Source organism: Macaca nemestrina, chromosome 16, assembly GCF_043159975.1.
Source record: "Macaca nemestrina isolate mMacNem1 chromosome 16, mMacNem.hap1, whole genome shotgun sequence".
NCBI classification, from domain to species: Eukaryota; Metazoa; Chordata; class Mammalia; order Primates; family Cercopithecidae; genus Macaca; species Macaca nemestrina.
Genome location: NC_092140.1, coordinates 96533617 through 96559531, shown reverse-complemented (window position 1 = coordinate 96559531; position 25915 = coordinate 96533617). Strand labels below are relative to the sequence as shown.

Sequence of the window (25915 nt, the reverse complement as noted above, 5' to 3'; positions counted from 1 at the left end):
AACGAGTCTTGTCCTTTAAAAGTTCAAATTGCTTCTGCTAAAAAAATTAAGTGAAATCAGCTGAAAATAATTCGTATCACTATGATACATGACATAAGGATCAAGATGACACTGGGGAAGTTCAAAGGAAGAAAACGAACCAACAATTCACTTGAAGGAGGCAATTTTTTTCTCTTTTTCTTGAGACGGAGTCTCGCTCTGTCACCCAGGCGGGAGTGCAGACGCATAATCTCAGCTCACTGCAAGCTCTGTCTCTCGGGTTCAAGAGATTCTTCTGCCTCAGCCTCCCGAGTAGCTTGGATTACAGGGGTGCACCACCACGCCCAGCTAAATTTTGTAATTTTAGTAGAGACTGGGTTTCACCAAGTTGGCCAGGCTGGTCTTGAACTCCCTGACCTCAAGTGATCTGCCTGCCTCAGCCTCCCAAAGTGCTGGGATTATAGACCTGAGCCACCACATCCAGCCCACAGTCTTATTATATATTTAAAAAAAAAAAATCAGAGAAAGGAAGAAATACCACACACATTTTCCAAGATTGTTATGGTTACTGGCTTGAAAATGGAAAGCATAGACAGATATTAATCATCTTGACCTTATAGTAGTTCAGAGAACACAAGAACTGACATGAATTAGAAGTTAATTTTGTTTCAAACTTAATTTTAAATAGGCTATCTAGAGAAGACCATAGAGAATGTATTATCTGTTAAAAATGTTGCTCTTTCCTCTTACTTTGTGTTTTGGTAAAAATAGGTTTACTCATATGAAGGTGTGTGTATACTCACTATTTTGTGTGTGGTTTTTTTTTTTTCTTTTCTTTTTTTTTTTTTTTTTTTTTTTGAGACAAGGTCTTGCTCTGTCGCTCAGGCAGGAATGTAGTGGTGTGATAACTGCTCATGGCATCCTCAAACTCCTGGCCACAAGTGATCCTCCTGCCTCAGCCTCCCAAGTAGCTGGGACTACAGGCATATGCCACCATGCCTGGCTAATTTTTAAATTTTTAGTAGTGATGACATCTTGCTATGTTACACAGGCTGGTCAGTCTCAAACTCCTAGCTTCAAGCAATCCTCCTGCCTTGGCCTCCAAAAGTGCTGGGATTACAGGTAAAAACCACTATCCCTGGCTGCATTTTTCTTTATTAAAAATATTTTTTGGCCAGGCACGGTGGCTCCCGTCTGTAATCCCAGCACGTTGGGAGGCCGAGGTGGGCAGATCACAAGGTCAAGATATTGAGACCATCCTGACCAACATGGTGAAACCCCGTTTCTACGAAAAATACAAAAAATTAGCTGGGTGTGGTGGCACGCACCTGTAGTCCCCGCTACTCAGGAGGCTGAGGCAGGGGAATCACTTGAGTCCGGGAGGCAGAGGTTGCAGTGAGCTGAGATCGCGCCACTGCACTCTAGCCTGGCGACAGAGCGAGACTCCATCTCAAAAAAAAAAAAAAAAAATTTTTTTCCACTTACATTAAAACAGTTCTAAGGCAAAAGGAGCCATTGCATCCTGGGCTCCTTTACCATCTGGGAATGAGACTGCTGAAGAGCAAGATAAGGAAGGATACAATGATCTTCTAAATCTGAGACTTACACTCCCAATTTTTGGTTGTTCTTTTAAATGTTATATGTTTATAACAGTTTCAAAATGTTTGTGAGACAAGGTAGGGCATAAAGAATCAACATTATTCATACTCAAGGAAAAAATATCACTTACCCATTGGCCAATTGTCATATACATGCTTTGCAATGTCAGAAGCAGAATCGTTAGGAGAAAACAGGAACTCTTTTGTTTTTCCGCTTACCAAAATGAGGCGCAAATTTATCTGTAAGAAGACAATGATTCTTTTAACATAAATCTAAAAATCTTTTAAGTAAAAAAGAAGACTCAAAGGTTTTTCATTTCAATCACATTCTAAATTATTACCAATGCCATATTGTGGTTTTTATTTAAATTCTATAAAACTTTTTAAAAAAGAATGGGAATTTGACATTTCATTTTATTGCCTATTATTTAAGGGGTGTGTGTGTGTGTGTGTGTGTGTGTGTGTGTGTGTGACATATTTGCCATAATAAATGAACGCAGGGAAAAAAAATTCATTATGCTTTTAAATTTAATTACTCCAACAATGTTCAGAATTGAACTTTTGCAAGTTATCACTATTATTATAGAACATACATTTTAACCCAAAAATTAATAAAAATGTTGGCACTGAAGATCTCATCACTAAACAGAAAAAAAAATTAGTTGGTACTCTACTTCTTAAAATATATAATTAAAAGAAAAACTATATACAAGTTTTTATCCTATGAAAATTATTAAAACCTAGACAAATTAACATGAAACTATATATATATTTTTTGAGACAGAGTCTCCGCTCTGTCACCCAGGCTGCAGTGTAGTGGCACAATCTTGGCTCACTGCAACCTCTGCCTCCCGAGCTCAATCTATTCTCCTGCTTCAGCCTCCCAAATAGCTGGAATTACAGATGCCCACCACCACGCCCAGCTAATTTTTGTGTTTTTAGTAGAGATGAGGTTTCACCATGTTGGCCAGGCTGGTCTTGAACTCCTGACCTCAAGTGATCTGCCCGCTTTAGCCTCTCAAAGTGCTGGGATTACAGGTGTGAGCCATCGTGCCTGGCCAAGAAACTTTAATTTTAAAGAACTTTATCATGGTTAAAGGAGGAATCAATAATAGTAGCTCTTTTAGTCCCAACTGCATGACCATATATTTTTTAGGCGGAGTAAGGTAGGACACGGAGTAAGATAGGGACAAAGGATATAAATTCACCTTCAGTGATAACCCTAAGGGGGATAAGAGAATTAAAGTGTTTGAGATCTACTGGTTTCACATTTCCAAGTCAATATATATTTGCTTATATCATTGTTAATATATTTCACAAATGTTTAATTTTTATCTGTTGTAATTAATGTTTTTTTTAAAAAACACCATATCTATGTATTCCCCTGTAAGTCACAGAAATACAAGTGTTGTTTCTATTACTCCTGGCCTTTGTTAAAAGAGTAAGTAAGATCTTACTAAAAGTTGGGTCCAGTCCAGAGCTGTGCCCTGGGATAAGGCAATCTAGCCTAGTTTCTTTATATGTAAAGAACAGAGAATCTCATTGTACCAGTCTGAACTGTGCCAGGTCCCAGGTTACCCAAGCTCTCCTTTTTAGTGACTAATTTTTTTTCTTATTAAAAATACCAGAAAATCTTTAAGATGTCAGAGTCTACAATGAATAAATTGGTGCCTATTACAGCAGTCACTGATTTACTATATTCACTTACCACCATGGCCAGTGTCACTTCCAGCACCTCACCAATTTGACAATTATTTGAAAATTTTGTTGAAAGTTATAAAATATCTCCCCTATAAAGATGCATATACACAATTCTGGATTCAATGTAATGCAAATGGATTTCATATTAGATGGAGTGGAAGTAGATTTCATATTCTATCTACATATTTCAATTAAAAGTTTTTTAAAAGATAAAAGAAAATAATCTATGTTCCAGGTGAAAAGTCCTTTCAATATGCCCAATAAGCATTTCTTGCTGCTTTTTCTAATTAGAAGGAAGTTACACCAAATAGCTGAGTACAGGAAGAGATCTGATAAAAACATGTTGCTGTAAAGAAGTGATCCAGAAACTCTGAGTTCCACTCGAACGAGTTCAAGTAGAGTCTGCAAGAACGATTACGCTCTATGAAAGTAACACCTTATTTATTTCCTATAGCAAATCGGTAATGAGCAATTCTTCAAGCAAGGAACCTAACATCTATGCAACACAATGTGAATTTTAGTCGTCACAGATACATTACTACTCATGGCTTTCTCTTAATGTATGAATAACAAATACATATTACCCTATGAACTTACATGGAATATTTAAGGTTCTTCAGTCATTAATGTCCAAGAAATTCTGCCCCTAATAGTTCAGCCACTTGTGTTTAACTAGAAAAAATATAATTAAATTCAAGCTTCCTAATTAAGAGTAATGCAAATTATGTGAACTTACTACTTCTTAAAATTTTTTACGCTTAAAATTAATTTCCATTGGGTTTTTACTCAAATTATAATATTTAAAAATGATGAAAGGAAATAGATTTAGTCTTTAGGATCTGTAAAGGTGACACCAAAGCCTACTTTTGATTTTCCCTGATGTCTACCAATATGGATATGGGAAAACAAATGACAGTATATCCTTACCATGGAATTCCATGCAGCGTTAAACGACATGAGATAAAGACCTGTATGATCTGACATGAAAAGACAGCCACAACATACTAAGTGAGAGAAAGCAGCCAGGTATAAAACAGTACTGTGGGAACAAAAGAACACATGCCTATTTGCTATGTACTGACTCACATGTCCCCAAAATCTCTGTATTGAAGCCTTAACTCCCAAAGTGACTGTGTCTGGAGGATAGGGTAATTAAGGTTTAAGGGAGATCATAAGGGTGAGGTCCTCGTCTGTCCAACAGCAGGCTTATAAGAAGAGAAAGAGCTCGGCTCCTGTGCTCTCTCCCTCTCTCTTCCTGCCCTCCAGGTGGGGACAACAAGAAGGCAATGGTATTTTGCCGTCTACTGTATTTTGTTGTGGCAGCCTAAGTTGAATAATACACACAAAGAAAAATATAAAATAAGAAATGTGAGGCTCCCTTTAAAAAGGGAAGCAGCTTTTCATAGAAACTATGATTGGTGAGAAGGTTGACCAAAAAAATCAACAAAAACTAAAAACTAAATTACTTGGATCTAAAAACATCTCGTTTATTCAACTTTTGTGTTATAAATTCCTTTGCTGTCCTATAAGAGGCTAGAAAATATAGAATATTCATGGGTTGCTGAACAAGTAACCTGTTTACTAACAAGGTTGAGAAAAGGTGTAACTAAGACTACATTTAACTATCCTATATTTTCTATCTTCAATGACAAATTTTTCTACTTTGTTTTCCTATTATTCCATATAAAGAGATCAGGACTCTCTTGTTGCCAAAATGTTTTATTACAGCAACTTGGTTTCTTGTCTCTCTGGTACAGCAGTTTATAAGTTTATAACTTTGAACTGAATGAAAATGCTAGCCAGGCGCGATGGCTCACGCCTGTAATCCCAGCACTTCGCGAGGCCAAGGCAGGTGGATCACCTGAGGACATGAGTTTGAGACCAGACTGGCCAACCTAGTGAAACCCTGCCTCTAATAAAAATACAAAATATTAGCCGAGCATGGTGGTGCGTGCTTGTAATCCCAGCTATCTGGGAGGCTGAGGCAGGAGAATTACCTGAACCCCAGAGGCGAAGGTTGCAGTGAGCCGAGATTGCACCATTGCACTCCAGCCTGGGCAACAAGAGCAAAACTCCACCTCAAAATAAATAAATAAATAGTGCTTCTGACAGTTTAAAAACCTAAAATACAAAGCAGAACTCTGTTTATATTTCAGTAGTATGGGTGTGTATATCTCACACATATATATGTACAAACTAAAGTCTTGAAAGGTATGTACCAAATGTAACAGTACTTATTTCATCTTTAGTTTCTTCTTTGTGTATTCCTGCATTTTCTAATTTTTACAGTAAGTCTGTATTACTTTTAAAATAGAGTAACATTTAATTCAAAAATAATCATTTCAGGATATTCCTAATAAACTATTAATATTAAAAAAATTTTAAACTATCAAGTACTATATCAGTATGGGCTTTCAAAGAAATACAAACGATTTTCTTAAGTAGACAAATAAGCATATCAATTGTAATAAATACACTGCTCTGGTGGGAGAATGCTGATAACAGGGAAGGCCATGTATGCATGGGGGAAAAATGTAAATGGGAAATCTCTGCCACCTTCTCAATTTTGCTGTGAACCTAGAACCGCTCTAAAAAATAAAGTTGGCCAGGTACAGTGGCTCATGGCTGTAATCCCAGCACTTTGGGAGACTGAAGCAGGAGAACAGCTTGAGGCCAGGAGTTTGAGACCAGCCTGATCAACAAAGTGAGACCCTGACTCTACAAAAATTTTAGAAAAAAAATGCCAGGTGTGGCGGCATATGCCTATAGTACTAGCTACTCTGGAGGCTGAGGCAGGAGGATTGCTTGCACCCAGAGTTTGAGGCTGTGGGGATACAGTGCAATGATCATGCCATTGCACTCCAGCCTGGGTGACAGAATGAGACCCCATCCCTAAAAAAAGATAAAATAAAAATAAATCAACAAAGTCTACTTTTTATAGAAAACACTAAGCACAGAAATATAGAAATACAACATTTAAAAATGAAGTTATAAGATATTCATGGATCCTTTGAAGGCTATTCATTGAACCTAAGACCTTCTGTTCTAGATGTCCGGCTGAAGAAATTATCTTTGAACATTCCCAATTTCTTTATTTCCTCTTTTTTTCCTCTCTTTTTCCTCTCACAAGCTTTTAAGCTTTTAAGCTTGTGAGAGGAAAACCAAACCAAAACAAAACAAGACAAAACAAGACACACACACCGCACTCTATAAATTTAACTGTCTGGGTTCGTGCCACAAAATTCTCAGCATTTCCTATTTTAAAACTAACACACATCACAGTTGCCAATAAACTGATATTATACTTTCATATTTCAAAAATCAATGGTCTAAAGAGTTCATATTTATCTAGATGTTCAGAACGTTGGAAACTCATAGCCTCTAAATACGTTTGAACCAAGTTTAAAAAATATTATTTTAATGTTTATAGGTGGTTATGCATCTTCGGTTTGACAGAGACCCTACTCCTCCCTCCTTACTCCCCCTGGCCTGCTTCAAACACTCAGGAAACTGCCTAGTTCCAGAAAACATTTGAGTTTGGTAATTCACAGTAGAGTCTGAAAGTGGTTTCGAAGTATAAAATGAGAACAAAAAGCAGGGTAAGATTTTAAAATCTTCTACTCAGAGGAAACATAATCACCCTTCTGGGTGGGGAAGGGGGAGAAAATGACAACTGCCAACAGTAACTGTGTAAATACTTAAGTCTAAAAATTTATCAAGTCTTATAGTAAAACTGCTTCAGGAAAGAAGCTTATGTCCAAAATTGAAAAGAGCGACAACAAACCCACAACACTGCATTGCTGAGTAAAGTAACTCTCGCCTGAAACATCCAGTGCCTGTATCAGTGTTTGGCGCATAGTAGGTAGTCAGTAACTGTGGACTAATATTTCAGTTTTTTCAGTTTCAAGATGCAAGTGAAAGTGCAGACTAGAAAGGTCAGAGCTGATTCAAACCTGGGCTTCAGCATTCTGGCATTGTATTGAAGGGGTGGCACAGTAGGTAGAACAGGAATGGATCATTGTTTCTTGGTAGTGCTATGGTCATGCAGATAGTTCAAATGCGTAAACACCTCAATCTTTGATTTAGGCTCTGGATCTTTACTGTCAGCAACATGCCCCAGTTAACCTAAATGCTATCATTTAGTAACGTATTTTGAAAAGTAAAATTAATTCTAAGTTACCATATTAACATATATGTTTGGGCCTACTTTTCAAATGGACTAGGTTAATAGATACAGACAATTAACAGACTGGTCTTAACTTGGGCCTATGCTTATATCTACGAGACAAGCTTGCTACTAGACTAGAGCCGTGAATCTGCCTCAGTCTGCTTGTCAAGTGTACCTTAGGACTGTAAGAAAGATGGAGAAAAACACTGGATTCCCATAATTTCCTTTAGAAGAAATCCTGAAAGCAATCACGCAGATAAACAACTGGATACCCGGGCTGGTTATTAGTTAATTGCTCCTGTGCTATAGTAAGAATCTTCCAGGGCTTATTCAGATAAATAATGTTAATTGTAGCTCCTCTCAGTAAATGTATGACAATTTCTATAAATGTGAGCTGGTTTCCTTTAAAATATTAAGTACTTATTATTTAAATATTTATTAATGAAAGACCTTTTTACATCTTTGAAGCCAAGCTAAGCCTAAGTATAAAATCCATTTAAAACCTCTGCTTGTAGGATCCTTGACACAGCAACAATGGGTTAAAAATAAGACTTATTTATAGCTTAAAATGTAATATACTTTGTGTACATACCTGTCTAAAAGAAAACTGGTAATAAGGACTCTGACTTGGTATGAGAGCTAATATGTAGTAAAGTTCCTAAGAGATGGCATTTAGATCACTCAAATGAATTATGTATTTTTTATATTTACTTTCGAGGCAAAACAAATCAGACAAGACTATTAGTGAGGCAGAACTACCATGATGATTTCCTGTAAGGCCAATGGATACAACAAGAACCCTTAAACGCATGTAATTTCAAGTTAGAACCATTTTTAGTCAAACTGCCATTTCTATTTGTTAGACAGTATCAATTTGGGGAAATTTCATATAGAACTTAGTTTATAAAATAATATGTTTTTAATCAGTCAGGATGAAAAAAATGAGGGGAAAGAAAGAGGGAGGATGGAAGATGGAACTGACTAGAATGGTCTTTGGGTATAAAATATAATTATGGAGATGGATCATGCCCTTTAAAAAGACTGTTTTCTGCTGAAAGACAAATACGTTGATCTGAAAAGGAATTCCCACTTCTCCTCTGAGAGTCTCTTAAGAATAAAATGAGTATTGGGATACTCTACTTCACATGCCAGTCTTCCTTAGAGAAAACCATCAACAGAAGCACGCTTTGCCTTTCTACTGCTCATTCCTGCCTTCTTTGCTAAATGGCAACAACAAGCAGGTAGCCAGTGGGAAAGGTATTAGACCCTTTTTGCAAATCTTAAAAAAAAAACAAACTCCCAACTTATATCAAGAGAATTATGCTTAGTGAAGAAAGCCAATTGCAAAAGGTAACATACTATATGATTCCACTTATACAATATTCTTGAAATGACAAAATTATAGAGATGGAGAATGGCCAGGCTGGAAGGGAGGAGACAGGAAGGGTTACATTGCCTATAAAAGGGTAGCACAAAGAATCCTTGTGATGGAACTGTCTGTCCTGTATCTTGGCTGTGGTAGTTGGTACAGGAATCTATCTGTGATAAAACTGCATAGAACTAAATACATACACACATACACACACACACACACACATAAATGCACATAAAACTGGACAAATATAAAGTCTGTGAATTTTATCATTACCAATTTCTTTTTTTTTTTTTTGAGATGGAGTCTCACTCTGTCGCCCAGGCTGGAGTGCAGTGGCGGGATCTCGGCTCATCGCAAACTCCGGCTCCCGGGTTCAGGCAATTCTTCTGCCTCAGCCTCCCAAGTAGCTGGGACTATAGGTGCACGCCACCACGCCCGGCTAATTTTTGTATTTTTAGTAGAGACAGGGTTTCACCATATTGACCAGGCTGGTCTCGAATTCCTGACCTCAGGTGATCCACCTGCCTCAGCCTCCCAAAGTGCTGGGATTACAGGCGTGAGCCTCCATGCCCGGCCTATCATTATCAATTTCTTGTTGTGATATGCACTGTGATTATGTAAGATGTTACCATTAGGGAAAACTGGGTGAACAGTGTTTGGGATTTCTCTGTATTATTTCTGAAAACTGCATGGTTAATCTGTAACTGTCTCAAAACAAAAAGATTTTTTTTTAAGTGCTCAACTTTCTGATAATTTGTTGTTTATATCAGTCTCTGGTTATTTTTCTTATTTGCATTTGAAAATGAGTAGTTTTTTAAAAATAATATCATATTAAAACAGCTACTTGATCTACAAAAAAAATAAACCTATCAGTGACTTATTTTAATATATAAATTTTAAAATAAACATTTTCTAGAGTTAGGAATTTATAAAGGGCATATTTTGAATTTTTGTTAACTATACTGTAAAACAAACAAAGAATGAGGAAGTGATATATTCATTTTCCTATGTAAGACTGATTTAAAATAAAAATTATTCAAACAATTGCAGCGCTAAAATATGTAATTACATATTTCATAAACTTTCTTTTATTCACTTATTCAAACATTTTCTAAAACAGACACTGCTTGGTACCTGGATTGCAAAAGGTTAATATGAAATTCCTTGAGGATCTCATAACCTTGAAGCTATGAGAGACATACAAACAGATAACTATGGGAGGGAGGGGTAGTTAGGATATGTTAATTGTAAGTGCTTGATAAATATTTGCTGGATGAATTTTAAAAATAATAAAAAGGAAGCAGCTGTGGGTCTGAGATTCCTGAGTAGGGTATGGAACAGCGAGTTATAAAAAGTAAAAATAATAGCTTGCCATTTACTGAGTGGTGCAGTATATTTCAGGTGCTGCACTTGGTTATTCTACCTAGCCCATCTCTGAAAAAGGTATTAGTCTCACATTCTAGAATTATGGGACAGAGTTTAGAGACTAGTAAGCAGATAAGCTGAGATTTGAGCCCAGGTGCATCTGAGCCCACAGCACTTAGCTGCCATATCACTCTGCTAAAGACCAGCTGACCCAGCAACTCCTTACGATGGTCCCTATATGGGCCTGCTTATTCTCCAACGTCATCTCCATCACTCTTCCCCTCACTAGGCTCCAACCACAGGGGTCTTTCAGTCAAAACTGCTAATTTCTTACTTGCCCCAAGGCCTTTACACAGGTTTTTCCTTCTGCCTAGAATGCTTTGCACTCCTCACCCTCTACCCCAATTCACACATTCTAGCTTCTAGATGTTTGAGAGGGAATGGCTTTAATAAATCCTTTGGCATCTAATCATCCTGGATGAAATAATGACCCATGTTTTGAAAAAAAGAGTAGAAAAAGAATGTCAAAATAGAACTGGAGAAGTCAAGAAAGGATTTCTCTCCCCCACTGAAATGGGGCACCAATCATATTTGTGAAGAAGTAATTTAAGCCATCTGCGAAAACAGATTTTAACCTATAATACATCTGAATTCCTAACTATGAATTTACTTGTATTCAGTAGACTAAGGCATGAAGTTGTAAACTAGGGTACATTTAGATTTGCTAAATGGATGGAATAAGCTATGGGGTCTTTTTCTATATTCTGTTTACCATTCAGTATGATGTAGATTCTAATATTTATTAAATGTTAGTATTAAATCCTTACAGGTAGAACACTCAGTGAGATTCCTGCTTTTACTTGTGGAAACATTTACCTACCCTATGAGGTAGATAAGAGAGGCCAGAGAGTCCTCCAGCTTAAGTTCCCAAATAAAATTTTTACGACATCTCATTTACTTGGAATGTGAACTTCCAGAACATTTTAACTCATTTTAAAATGTAGGTGGAAAACTACATTCCAAAGCAACATTTAATAATTTTTGAATTACAGAAACCATTCAACTACTTATTAGCTAAAATATTTTCGGGAGAAGGCTCATGAACATGAACGAAGAGCTGTTGGGCTATGGAGATGGATGAATAGTAATAGTTAATTAGCCTCCTTGCTTTCTATGTAAACTGTTTTTTTTTTCCTTCATCAGTGAAGAAACAAAGAAAACTTTGGGTTCTTATAAATACATTTCAGAATCAAAGTATAAAACTCACAATTCATAAAGCATTTAGTGCCCAGCACATAGGTCCCTAATAGTTAGATATTATCACAAATTATCATCACCATTATATCCATCATCAGTTTAGTAAATAACGTAACACTAACTATATAATGCTCTTTCCTTTAGTACTTTAAAATGTACATTTACTTTCAGTTTGGGAAACTTTGATAAAATTAAAATTCCATGAGAAGACTGACAGTATATATTACTGCGAATTCCTGCAACTTATTCTTAAAATTACTTTTTTCTCAAGTTCAAAATCCTGTAAGCTTACAGAGCATACTGATTCTGAATTAAATTATAGTCTGTATCACTTTAAAACCTGACTGTAGGATATCCCTTTCATCTAGGATACAAGGTAACAGCTTTAACCTGATTTCAATGGACAATGGTAGCCCTCTAGTTTTCTATACATACTATTAACTAAATAACAAATTTGAATGAATTCAAAAGTATTTTCTCTAGGGCAATGGACTGACTTCTAGAGAAATCTTTGTTTTGGGGAGTGTCTTGAGGTCACAAGGTTCAGTAAATTAAGAACAACTGTTCAGTACAATTGTTTCTGTCACCCAAACACTGAAGATATTAAACTAAGAAAGGAAAAAGGGAAATGGTAAAGGCAAAGCACTAGAGAGGACAGCAGGGAGGGGAAGAGTAGTATATATTCATGATACAGTTTCATATATTTCAGGAAGATGACAATTCCATTTCCTCTGTCCACCTTCCATTAGTGGGGGCATGATGGTGGAAGTTTTTTGGATAAGACAGCCTGAAATTAACCAGTATTTTTTGAAGATCAACTAGGCACCAGTTTTCTTTTGAATAGTTCTAGCACAAGGCACATTTCCAGCACCTACTATATAGTGTTTCCTCTTCTCTCTAACCATCTAGATATTCCAATAAATCCAGGTATGATACAGGATAAATCTTTTACGTCTACACTTATTTGCCTTAGCTTTGCCATTATTTGGGCCTTCCACAATATCCCCTTTGAGCTGTCTGCTCCTTTGTTGTGTCAATTTCCAGATTCCCTCTCTCCTACTTATTCTATGCCATTATCAAATTCTCAGTACTACTTTAAATTCTATGCCTTTCACAATATTCCTCAATCATTCAACACAGAACAATTTTTAAAACTAGGAATCTCAGAATTCATCCAGTTCATAGATAAGGAAAAAACCAGGACAGAGAGGCCCTGAGAGGCTGGCTAGAACCTGGGTTTTCTCCCTTCTAGGTCAGGGCTTGTTCCAGCACACTTCGATGCCACCCCAAAAACAGCCGCTCAAGACTCCTCCTATTTCTTTTTAAATATTTGATTTCTATCTTATTCAAATAGCCTCTCCAGAAAAGCTTGTTTTCTCTTAGGATTTACACAACTTTTGAGACAAAATATTCCTTAATTAATCTGCTATATACTAACTGAAAACGAATCCTGCATTTCTCTGACCCATGGAACTTGTAGGGAATATAAATAGATGCTAAGATAAAAAGAATTCTTAATTACTGTGAAATAAGTTTGGAAATGGGTTAAAAAATTCAAAAAATGCAGTTGTCAGGGAATGGAGGTGGGGCTTAATGGGGAATAGTGTGTGTGTGTGTGTGTGTGTGTTTGTGTGTGTGTGTTTGAGATGGAGTTTTACTCTTGTTGCCCAGGCTGGAATGTAACGGCACCATGTCAGCTCACTGCAACCTCCACCTCCGGGGTTCAAGAGATTCTCCTGCTTCAGCCTCTCAAGTGGCTGGGATTACAGGCGTGCACCACCACACCCAGCTAATTTTGTATTTTTAGTAGAGACGGAATTTCACCATGTTAGTCAGGCTAGTTTCAAACTTTTGACCTCAGGTGATCCACCCGCCTCGGCCTCCCGAAGGGCTGGGATTACAGGTGTGAGCCGCCACGCCCAGCAGGAATTATTGTTTAATCGGCATAGAGTTTCAGTTTTGCAAGATGAAAAGAGTTCTGGAGATGGACTGCGGTGATGGTAGCAAAACATCACAAATGTGCAATACCACTGAACTGCACATTTTAAAATGGTTAAGATGGTACACTTTATGTTATATGTATTTTATCACAATTTAAAAATATAAAAGAAAATTTCAATTCAAGTAAGTTTCTTCACTGCAAAATTCAGAATCTTTCATATGCCAAAATCTCTAAGAGGGAGGAGAGCTATACCTGTATTATTAGTGTGTTCAAGATTGTTCTACTTTTAGCTGATTCTTCAAAAGACTGAGCACACAAATGTGTGTTAAAAAGGCACTAGGCTAGATGCACTAGAAAATACAGAGATGATCAAACACAGTTGCTAGCTCCACAGTACTTTGGGTTTGCTATAAGGCATTCAGCCACCTCAGCAGGCAATGGGGCTAACACAAACAGGTCACTGAAATTCAAGTTTATTTGCTGATTTTCAAATTTGTTGGGCACAATGTATTGATGTAGAAACAAAATTTTACTTGTAATGGAAAGTCAGCCAGAAGTCCTATGACATAGCATTGCTACCTTTAAAAATGTTAAAATAACTGTAATTAAAATAATCTACTTATTGTTAGTGAATGTAAAAATGACTCCCCCTTTTATAGCATAACTATGAATTAAATATTTGTATCACTGTTGCATGAAAGAGCAGAATATACCCAGAGATGGTCTTTAATATTTATTAGAATAAAATTCACATAAGATGGACACTGTAAAAACACAGAATTTAAAAAGGTGCATCTTTCCCCATACTTTTAAGAAAACATGGGGAAATAGTTTGATGCTTGATGCCATGGCTAAAAAATAAGATAATTTTAATGTATGACTTTACCCTATAAAAAGGAAACTAATGGTTCTCAGAGGTATTGTTCTAGATGACTGTTAAAAGTTCCTCACTAATATATGAAAATTATTAAGTAAAAAGAGAATGTTATTTAGGAATATAATAATATACATAGGACACATAAACATTCAATAATGACCAATTTATTCCTATCAGTCACACTTTAGACTTAGATAGAGGTAAAATTACATAAATCCAATACTCTAATTTCCTTATCACTAACTCTTTATCTTTCATTCCTTTTAAACCTGTGTCTATTGAAGCCATGCTACTGAACTGGGTTCTTAAAGGTTGCTTATGACCATCTAATGAAAACATAAAAAATTTTCTTCTCATTTCTCATCTTCCTTAGTCTCTCTGTAACGTTCCACACAATTTAACCCCTTACTTCTTAAACGTCTTTCCTCATTAGGTTCCTATAATTCCCAAAGTATGTTTTCTGGAACACCAACCCCCAAGAGGTATTTTGGGGAGAAACGGGTTCTGATGTCAGATACATCTACAAAACACTACTTTATGTGTTTCTTTCTTGGAGATGTGTCATGTATGTTAACATATTAAAAGGGCATGGAATTCTTTTTTTCTTTTTGAGATGAAGTCTCGCTCTGTCACCCAGGCTGCAGTGGCACAATCTCCGCTCACTGCAAGCTCCGCCCCCCGGGTTCATGCCATTCTCCTGCCTCAGCCTCCCGTAAAAGGGCATGGAATTCTTGCAGTGAATGAGTATTTAACTATAGAACCAATTTTCTTTCCCATATTACCTGTTACCACCTCACAGAACTAGTGTTTGGTAAAACATCCTTTGGGAAGACTATTCCTGCTTATTTAATCTTCTGATCCTCTCTTTCAGTTGGTTTCTCTTCCTTTTATAATCCAAATATGGGGTTTTCCAAGGTTCCCTCATCAGTTTCTCTCCCAGCCCCTGCTCCATCCTTGAGAGATCTCATTCACTCCCAAGGTTTCCACTGCCATCCATTTGGAATATTCCCAAACTAATTATCCATGAAGCACCATTTTCATTTATCCAACTGCTAGCTGCCCATTTCTGATTGGGTAGATAGCTCACTGTCTCCTCAAAATTGATATGTTTAAAACTGAACTTACTTCTTAACAACAGATACCTTTCCTGACTTATTTATTTCTGCTGAATTCTCCTGGTCTCCTAGTCCTTTAGGCTTGAAAGCTCAGTCATCATTTACTCCTGCCCTTTGTTCTCACTTGCCCTTACCCAATTACTAATTCTTTCAAATTCTCTCTGCCAGTTTCTCAGCCCAATCCATCGTGTACTCTCAAACACATTCTTAAAAGTTTAAAATTCTGTCAGGGTGTTCTAGACAGCTAACATTTACTAATCACTTACAAGTGCTGCACAGTACTTTCTATGACGTACACAGTTAAACATCACAGGACCCTATAAGACAGGTACTGTTATCTCTGTTTTACAGATGGTAAACTGGGACACTGAGGTTAAGTAACTCTTAAGATCAAATATTTATAATCCAAACTCTTCAGTACAACTACTGCCAATTCCCTATCCAAATTTCTATTTCAGCCAAAGCAATATATTTATTATAAATCCTATCCTGGCAAGAATCACCAGAATGACTTTCTAATTGTTCTTGTTTGGTTCTGAGGTCACCTTTGAAGCCTAAGTGACCACTCAAACCTACACTACTCATTCCTTCCTCAGCGTTTCCATCCAATCACTGGCATATCCAATCACTGTCACTATAGGGTCCATGCTTGCCTAGGACAATTCTGATTCGTGTTTGTTGTCTCACTATTACTATGAACTATATGTCTCACTATTACTGTGCCCCCTTTCACTCTCAAAAGTACCTCAATTTAGACAATAAATTATAAGGTCATCCTACATATATCACATCTGTTATTGTAGCAAGAAACCATTTATGTCCATATCCTACCAACTCCCCCAATTAAATCATGGTCCTTGAAGGTAGAAAATCAATCTTAAAACTTAAATTGGTCTTATTTCTCTTACACCAGGCACGTTTATTATGTGTATGTGGCTACAGAACAATTGTGGAGATGAGGTTCCATTGGTTGTGTTTTGTTTCTCAATTAAATCCTGCTTTTAAATCAAAAAAGGAAAAATAATTCATTTTAAGTTAATTCATATAGTTAACCTCAGTCACAGTGCTTGAAAAAAGTAGGTATTAATACTTTCAAAGGATGAATGAATAATGTACTAGAGTATGTATGCAACTATAGCCAACATTACTAAAATATTTCAAAGATATACATGCAACTGGACACTTCATGTATAATCAGCAAGTGGATCTACCAATAATTACCAAGAAAAAATGTTTTTCAATATTTTTTACTGTTATACACAGTTAAGTGGTAACACACTATTTCCTACAACCATTTTGGAATACAAGTTCTGAAACAGATTACAGTGATAATAAAAACCAATTACTCTAAAGAGGGAAAAAAAATAAAAATAAATAAATAATCATCCTATTCTTTACAATATGTTGTCAGTTAACTCATTATTCAAAAGTGATAGCAAGCTCTCCTGTTTAAAAAGAATACAGTCTGTCTGTCTATGAAGAAAACGATTGTTTCACACTGCCTCTGCTTTGCAGTCCTATTCAGCTGGCACAGACAATTTGCATCAACCTGTGACTAGTGATACTGTCACTTAGTGGTGCCCCAGAGAGCCATGATCTCACGTGCTCTTAATATTGAAGTTCTTATTTATAAATAGATGTCTCTGGAATACTCATGAATTCTTACTTGAATACAATGGTGTTTTATTAATAGTAATTAATTAAATTTTAAAATCCTAATACATAATCTATCAATTTACTTAGAATTGGTATGACAAATTATTCAGGACAGCTTTGCATAACAAGCAGTGAAAACGACAAGCAAAAGTGACAAATGCATCTCTGTCCCTACATAATATAAAATACAGCACAAAATTCTGCATCTATGCATACTTTCTAAACTAAGAATGCTCATTAACATAATCATTAAGTGCTATTTATTAGAGGTGAAGGCATCACACTATTTATGTTTTTTTAAAAAACAGAATGCTCATAAGCTCCTTGTTAGGGAATATAAATCTAGTAGCATCAAAACACTTCGTATTACAATACAGAAAGCAAAACAAATGGCAGCAGATGGCTTCAAAGAGTCCCGGGAAATAAAGAAGAGAACTACAGAATAGTAAAGTTCAAATTAAAATTGAAAGGAAAAAATTTAAAAAGAAACAGCTAAGGAAAAGAACAGATAAACTCCTGGGGAAAAGTCAACGACTAACAGACAGCAGAAATAATATTCATGAACAGGAAAGATTGGTATATGCAGATTAGACAATTATCCAAAGCCATGGACATGAAAAGAGCAGAATGCTTCATTGTTAGAGACACAATTCAAGAACTAATGGATCCCTGGCACTGAGCTAGAAAATATCACATATTTTTTGCAAGTTTAGAAAGAGGCTCAGAGTTTGTAGAGAATTATCTAAGGTTATAAAAGACAAGACAGAATTCCAAATAAATTGGTATAGGTATGGCAACCCTCTGACATGAACTATTTGCTTAGCAATGTTCTATTTATTTATTTTAGTTTTCTTCTTTTTTATTACTTTAATATTCTAAATTTCTTCCTCTTTTGTTCATAAATTACTCAAATGTTCTATTTTTAATCAATGATATAGCCTATACTCACATCTATTATCTACAATTATCTAAATCTACAATCCTCAAGAATATTTGAGGGATGCCAGAAGTTGCTACCATGTATCAATGATAACTCAGAGTAACTAACAAGTCTGGAAAAGATTTAAATTAGTCTCTGGACCTCTCATTACAAGAACTAACATGTGTTACTAAGTGTTACTACCACTTTCATTTCTTCTATTACATTTCCCCCCCCCCACCTGTTTTTTTTTTTTTTTTTTGAAACAGAATCTTGCTTTGTCGCTCAGGCTAAGAGTGCAGTGGCACAACCTCGGCTCACTGCAACCTCCGCCCGCCAGGTTCAAGAGATTTTCCTGCCTCAGCCTCCCAAGTAGCTGGGATTACAGGTATGTAATACCATGCCCAGTTAATTTTTTAGGTTTTTAACAGAGATAAGGTTTCGCCATGTTGGCCAGGCTGGTCTTAAACTCCTGGCCCCAAGAGATCCACCTGCCTCACCCTCCTGAAGTGCTGGGACTACAAGTGTGAGCCACTGCACCTGGCCTATTAGATATTCTCTTATTTTCATAATAGTCAAGATGTTAATATTTGAACACTTACCAATACTGAAGGTATTATCTTACTTTATCTTAAAAGTTTTAGAAAGTATGACTATGCCATAAAAGCTGCTTTCTTAGGAAATTTTTTTTTCTCAGTTTTCTTCAATAGCAATTCAACATTAATAAGAGGGAATCTTTACTAACACTACACACACACACACACACACACACACACACACACACACACACCCCTACCTATGTGCAGGTTGACTTTTTCTAATCTACTTTAGTTATGTTTGTTAGGTGAAAACTAAGTACCCAGGTACAGGTTAATTGAATTTAGAGAATAATAATGATCCTAGAAGTTAGAAGAAGATATAAAGAACATGGTTGGTAGCAGATATGATTTTAAATCATATTTTAATCACAACTATTTTTATTGAGCTACACAGTCATCAGGTTTTATTAATTTTTCTTCTGCAGTGTTTATCCTTTATTTTTTCTCCATTCACCTGTCAGCATCCTAGTTTAGACCCTTATCACTAGGTAAGTAATCTACTAATGGGTCTTCCCAGGCACTGGGTGCCCTTTCTCCAATACATCTTGCTCTAGTTAATCCTGTGTATTAATTTGTTCATGCAAAATGTATTTATCAGGCACTTATCATATCAATGCTTAAATATTCAAGACCTGCAAAAGCAACAGAAATTAGCAGGTACACTTCAATATGTGCTTCTGAGATCATGAAATTGGCTATGCATTTGACTACATTTTTCTTGCAGCAGGTACAGGGAAGAATTAAATGCATGTATCAAGACTACAAAATAACAAAGGCAGAATTCTACTCAAAGAGACAATTATTACGAATTGTAGCCAAAACATTCTTATCTTGACACTCTCAAATAAGACAGCAAACATTCATTTCAAATTCAAGTACTCAGGCTATTCACTCATGAACAGAGTTAGTGATTTTGATAATATATGTTCATACATAAACTTGTATGTGCATAAGACCTAATGCCTTCAAGGAATAACTCTACTACCAGTGGCTTTAATCTAGCAAATACTAAATAATCTGGAGCCTGACCAATGCTGATTTATAAACTTTCATGTCCTAAGGGCTTAACTTGTAACTCCATTGTTTGTAACCTGGATTACATTTTCCAAAGGGGAAAAAATGAGCTATATATGGCAGCAAGTATCCTAGCGAACTCCTAAGAATATAATCTAATAATATAAAAAATATATACTTAATATGCGGTACGTAGTAGTAACATTAATAACTACTAATACATATAACTCTTACTAGATCCTCTAGTCAGGATCTAGTAACATTATTAATAATATTAGTAACAGTTACTAACATTAGTTATATTATTATTAATTAGTAACAGTAACATTGTGTTAGTATTAATAATGTAAGTAACATTATTAATCAGTAATAACACTATTAGTAATTGCTAATCCATATACCTCTTGCCAGATCCTCTTTTAGGTGTTTATAAATTGACTTATTTAATTCTCACTGCAACCCTAAGGAGACACGCAGCTTGTGCCTGTAATCCCAGCTACTAGGGAGGCTGAGGCAGGAGGATCACTTGAGGCCAGGAGTTCAAGACCAGCCTGGGCAACATAGCAAGGCCCCATCTCAAAAAAAAAAAAAAAAAAAGAGAGAGAGCCATGTGTAGTGGCATGCACCTGCAGCCCCAATTACTTGGAAGGCTGAGGAAAGAGGATCACTGCAGCCCAGAAGTTTGAGGCTACAATGAGCTGTGACTGTGTCACTGCACTACAGCCTGGGTGGCAGAGGAAAACTTGGCTCTCCCTTTTTTTTTTTTTTTTTAAATAAGGAGAAGAATTTTAAGTTTTTCTTTTTAATGATATTTTTAAATACTTAGTTCTATTGTTCGGTTCTTATAATTAGAAAGCCTGAAAAGAGAACAGAAGATAAAACTTGAAAGATCTACTGCAAAGGAAGAAGCATGTTAGAGCTGGCCTAATATAAATAATTAGATGATTAAAATTAAGCCATTTGCTCAAAGGCTGAAGATGTGAGCTGCTTTTGGAGCCCTTGGAAGTGGTTTTTGTGCCAAGAGTAGTTTTTGTGCAAAGAAAATAAAATCTAGAAGTTTAATTTTATTTTTTAATTAATATTTGACGTATGAAAATTACAAAAAAAAATCAAAAAATTAGTCCCAGCTTTTTTTTTTTTTTTTTTTTTTTTTGAGACGGAGTCTCGCTCTGTCGCCCAGACTGGAGTGCAGTGGCGCGATCTCGGCTCACTGCAAGCTCCGCCTCCCGGGTTCACGCCATTCTCCTGCCTCAGCCTCCAGAGTAGCTGGGACTACAGGCGCCCGCCACCACGCCCGGCTAATTTCTTTTTGTATTTTTAGTAGAGACGGGGTTTCACCGTGTTAGCCAGGATGGTCTCGATCTCCTGACCTCGTGATCCGCCTGCCTCGGCCTCCCAAAGTGCTGGGATTACAGGCTTGAGCCACCGCGCCCGGCCTAGTCCCAGCTTTTAAAGTTAGCTTTAAGTTTTTACTTAACTTACAAATCTGTCAAAATGTATCACTTACCACTGGCTTTCAATTATTTAGATTTTAAACTGCAATTATTAATTGAACAGACTCAATTTCTTCTTTAGATATTTCCACTAACCGCTGGTGAATCTTCCCAATTACCTATACTTCTTATAAGTCTAATAAACTAAACTTATAAACATGGTCAACCTGAAATTCTCATAAATGTTATGGTCCTACAAATAAACTTCTAAGCCTTTCTCCTAAAAATCACAAGCAAAATCACTACTCAAGTACATGTTTTAAATTGGAAGTGACACTGCCCAGTAAGCACCTGAAAAGATGCTCAGCATCATTTAGTCATCAGGAAAATCAAAATCAAAACCACAGTGAAATGCCATCTCCAACCCACTAAGATGGCTGTAATCAAAAACGCTGACAATCTTTTAGGTGATAAAATGATTTCATCTTGGATCTCTCCCATGACTTGGTCTGAATTCTGATCACAACAGTTAAGGTCATTCTTCTAAAAGGTTTGAGGATTCTTTCAGCCTTTCACTAGATACTGTTTAAACTCAGCTGCTATTTCTCAAGGGCTTTGTATTCTAGATTTAGAAAAGTAACAGGAAGATTTTAGGAAAAAATTTAAGGGCAGGAAGCATGGGTCATATAAAGAGAACATAGTCTAAATGTCTCTTTAACCACTGACATTGCAATTATACTGCCATGGAATAAGTAGTTAACGTACTTAGAAATTAATTATTTACAAATTAGTTAGTAGAAATTATTTATTGAAAACATTATCAAACAGGCTCTAAAGAAAAAAATTCTTAATGTATTTTTCTTATTCTTCATATTTTAGTATCAGTTTTCTGTTGGCTGGTTGGTCTTTGTCTCCCCATTGAAACTGTACATTTCTTCAGGTCAGAAAAGGAAAAAGAGAAAGAAAATTCCATGCTAGGTACTTTGCTTCCCTGTGAAAGAGATATGATGTTCATGGTCAAAGAAGCAGGCTTGCTTAGTGAGTAAAATGTGAGTTGAAGGGTACAGACAGAATCTTAGAACTACAGGAATTTAATGTCTCTATAGAATATTTTCACCAAGATGTGGTTCTCCGGTGAATCCCCCTAATCCTCTTTAAGGTCTTGAAATACATTTATTTACACTGGCCAAGATAGTGTTGGAGAAAGAACCCTTCAAATTCTACACTGACATTCCCCAATACATGTTTTTTACCATTACATTTTTACCAATACATCTTCAAATCTATAATCTGACATTACCTACATTACCTACATGCATTTGGGAGGCACATTACATAACTGTTCATTCACCTTTTATGACTACTGCAAAGATCAAATAAAATAAATATGATCAATGTAGTTTTGTGTGTTTTTTTTTTTTTTTTTGATGGCATATTAAACACTTTTTTTTTTTTTTGAGACTGAGTCTCGCTCTGTTGTGCCCAGGCTGGAGTGCAGTGACACGATCTTGGCTCGCTACAACCTCTGCCTCCTGAGTTCAAGCAATTCTCCTGCCTCAGCCTCCAGAGTAGCTGGGATTACAGGCACCCACCACCGCGCTCAGCTAATTCTTCGTATTTTCAGTAGAGACGGGGTTTCACCATGTTGGTCAGGCTGGTCTCAAACTCCTGACCTCAGGTGATCTGACCACCTCGGCCTCCCAAAGTGTTGGGATTACAGGCGTGAGCCACTGCGCCTGACCCTAAACATCTTTAAAGAAGGCATGGTACGAGTACTAAATCAGCTGATCGTCCTCCCTAAAGTACATCAATAAAATCATCAGGGGGCCATTAGAAAGAAAGAGAAAAATACCATAATTACCATGATTACAGACAAGATGTCTAATAAGCCACAGCTACTACTGTAGATGTAGCCCCAAAAAAGAAGAGGCCCCAGTCCATAAACTTACTAACAGTCCTTATTCTAAAGACTCAGAGTCCACTAAATATGTGCAATCATTCTTCTACAAATTTGTCACAGCATTTAAGCATTATTTTGATAATACAAGTATGAATAGAGTAGTCTGAATCAAGAGTAATTACAAAACACATGGAAAACAAAAACTTCTAAGTAGTCATACTTGCAACAGCACAGCTATTTCACAAAGGATATGTGAATTCTTCTTAAATGAGCAAAATTAACAGAGAAACCCAAAAACTATAGATGCATTTAAGTACTCATCAAACTTTATAGTTTTAGTAATTTTTGACATGCTTGATATTATTGGTGGTGACAACAATGAGAACAGTATGTGTTGCCTGCTTACCACGGTCTTGGAGATTGTGCTAACTATAATTATAGAAGATAAATATTATTCTCTTTATTTTCTAGATAAGGGAACTGAGGCGTGAATGAGGTTAAACATCTTGCCAAAGGTAAGTGGGAAACTGAATACAGCTCTGTTTCTGAACAGATCTTAGGCTAAGATAGGGTTTCTCAACCTCAGCACAACTGATATTAGACCAGATAATTCTTCATTTGGGTGGTGGGGGCGGGGGTTTGTGCATTGTAGGAGGTATAATATCATCCCTTGCTTCTATCCACTAGATATCAGTGGCATTCCATCCTTGCTGCCCCCCTTTCCCCTGGCCCCCGGCAAAGTTGTGGCAATAAAAAAATGTATGCAGACATTGTCAAATGTCTCCTAGGGGGCAAAATTGCCTCGGTTGAGAATCATTGCTAAGTAAAGTATTACTTAATTCATACCTTTACCACGATGAACCCTCAAGAGCACATTCTTGGAGAAATCTAGAGCAATACAATAACTTCACACATTTTAAACTACTCAGCAAATAGGATATTTAAAATCATTTGAAAATAAGACTAACTGAAGATGTTATATGGTTAAGCAAAAATGTCTAAAAGATACCTAAATGCAATAAATTACATGATCACATATTATTTTCTTTGTTCCTATACACTAAGACTATAAAATTAAGAATCTGTAACAAAAATAGAACTTTTTCTATGCATATGAGTGGTTCTTCAAAGCGATCCCTCTGGACAGGATGTGCACAATTGCTGCCACTGAAGGGAAAAGAAGAATCAAATCCTGTATTTTGGAAGTATTTTGAAACCTAGTTCAGGAATATGTCTCTCTGTTGTTCTCCATCACCTCACTTCTACATGGCATTGATTTATAAACCTTGCCTTATTATTTTACAAATCACATTTGGCTTTTTCTTTTAAGCCAGGATAATATTATGCAGTTTATCACCATTTTATTTTATACTTTATTTTGAATTATTATTGCTATTTTCAAAATGAGTCCAAATATCAAAGGACAAAATTTGTCACATTGTGGGTACTGAAAAAAAAAAAAAAACCCAAAAAAGTCAAAGTATTTTATGAAATGGCAGAACCAATGGACTGAGAATAAAATTTCCTAGGATGACTAGGGCAGGGAGTAGGGGAATGACTATACTAACATCCAAAGGTTTCAAACGTTTATTTTAAAATCCAGTTGCTGAACAGTAATTCCTTTTCAAGCTTATATTCATGATTATTTAAGTCTTACTTCCACAAACACCCTGCAGTCAATTCAAATCAATAAATCACTGAATTTCACGTTTAATTTTTAAAATATCTTTTGAAATGCTAGTGTTGACACTTGCTCTGCTGAAAATATGACAAGAGACACCAACAAAGTAACAAGACTGATGGATTTAAATTTCAGCCTCTTATTTCTCCTCCTAACCCCTGACTGAATGAGTTAATAAGTTCTGACGGCCAGTGAGTAGGCAGATTTGAGGAGACAGAAGAGCACTTGAACAGTGTAAGCCTGTTTGAAAAGTCATTTGGCAATTAATATCAAAAGCTGTAAAAAATATTCCCTCTTTTTAACTGAGATTCGATTCCTAGAAATTGATTCAATGTAAATAATTCAAAAAAGGCAGAAGAAAAAAAGCTATGACATACAAAAACGTCTTCTAAAATCCTAACAACGATAAAGTGTGAATGTTTTAATACAACTAAAAAACCAGAAGATAAAAGAAAAAACAGGGCAGACTAACTTGAAAGAATGTTATGCAGCCGTAAAAATTTATAAAATATGGATAGAATAAGTCAAGCCAACCTTTTGACATGATAGTTACCTGCCAGTCTGTTAAATCGTTGGAGCAACATTGCCCTAAGGAACAGACACTCAGGCTGGTAGCAGCTCTGCACCTCCCTGGGATGGATCTCCCAGAGGGAGCAGACAGGCCGCCATTTTTGCTGCTCACCAGACCTCTTTTCTGTTGCCTTGAGGCTTAGAAGGCAGCTTAGTGGCTGGGGACTGACAGGGACCCCGGCACAGTGCGGCAGCCTTATGGAAAAAGGGCCAGATGGGTTTTCACCTCCAGGTAGGGGCAGGGTGCCTCTCAACCTGGACCCCCAGCACATCTGCCCTGCCCCTACCCGAACACTTCAGTGGGTGGCAGCTCTGCATTTCTCTAAGGAGAAAATCCCAGAGACAACCCACAGCCCCTCTACCACTGCAGATGCAGTGGTACCGCCCTTGCTACCCTCAAGCTGAGAAAGGAACAGAGGGCCTGATGGCAACTCTGGCATACCACAGCCATGGTATGGAGAGAAGCCCAGTCTCTTTTCTCCGTGAGACCCCACTCCCCACTCTTCACCAGGTACACCTGCTCTCGGAACCACTGAATAGCCATCCTACCCCAAGCTGAGCATTCCCACTGCTAGTGACTCTGTGTTTCCCTGGGGAGGGGCTCCCAAAGGCAACCAACAGCAGCGGTTCTGCACCAGCTGCTCTTGGACTGGAGAAGAAACAGAGAGCCTGAGAGCTTTATTCACACTTAAAGCACGGCAGTCATTATACAGAGGAGCTCAGCTTCTTCTCACTATGAGCCCTCAACCCCCGCATTTTTCAGCAA

General features: G+C 36.8%; 1 protein-coding gene across 1 annotated transcript in view; it reads right to left on the bottom strand.

Moving 5' to 3' along the window:
• The window catches only part of LOC105485955 (ubiquitin like 3), a 79061-nt gene that overhangs the window by 11103 nt on the left and 42043 nt on the right, over window positions 1–25915 (bottom strand). The window contains exon 2 of the mRNA XM_011748597.2: window positions 1709–1817. Within this exon, the coding sequence (XP_011746899.1) occupies window positions 1709–1817 (109 nt within the window). The remainder of the gene's footprint in view (window positions 1–1708; window positions 1818–25915) is intronic.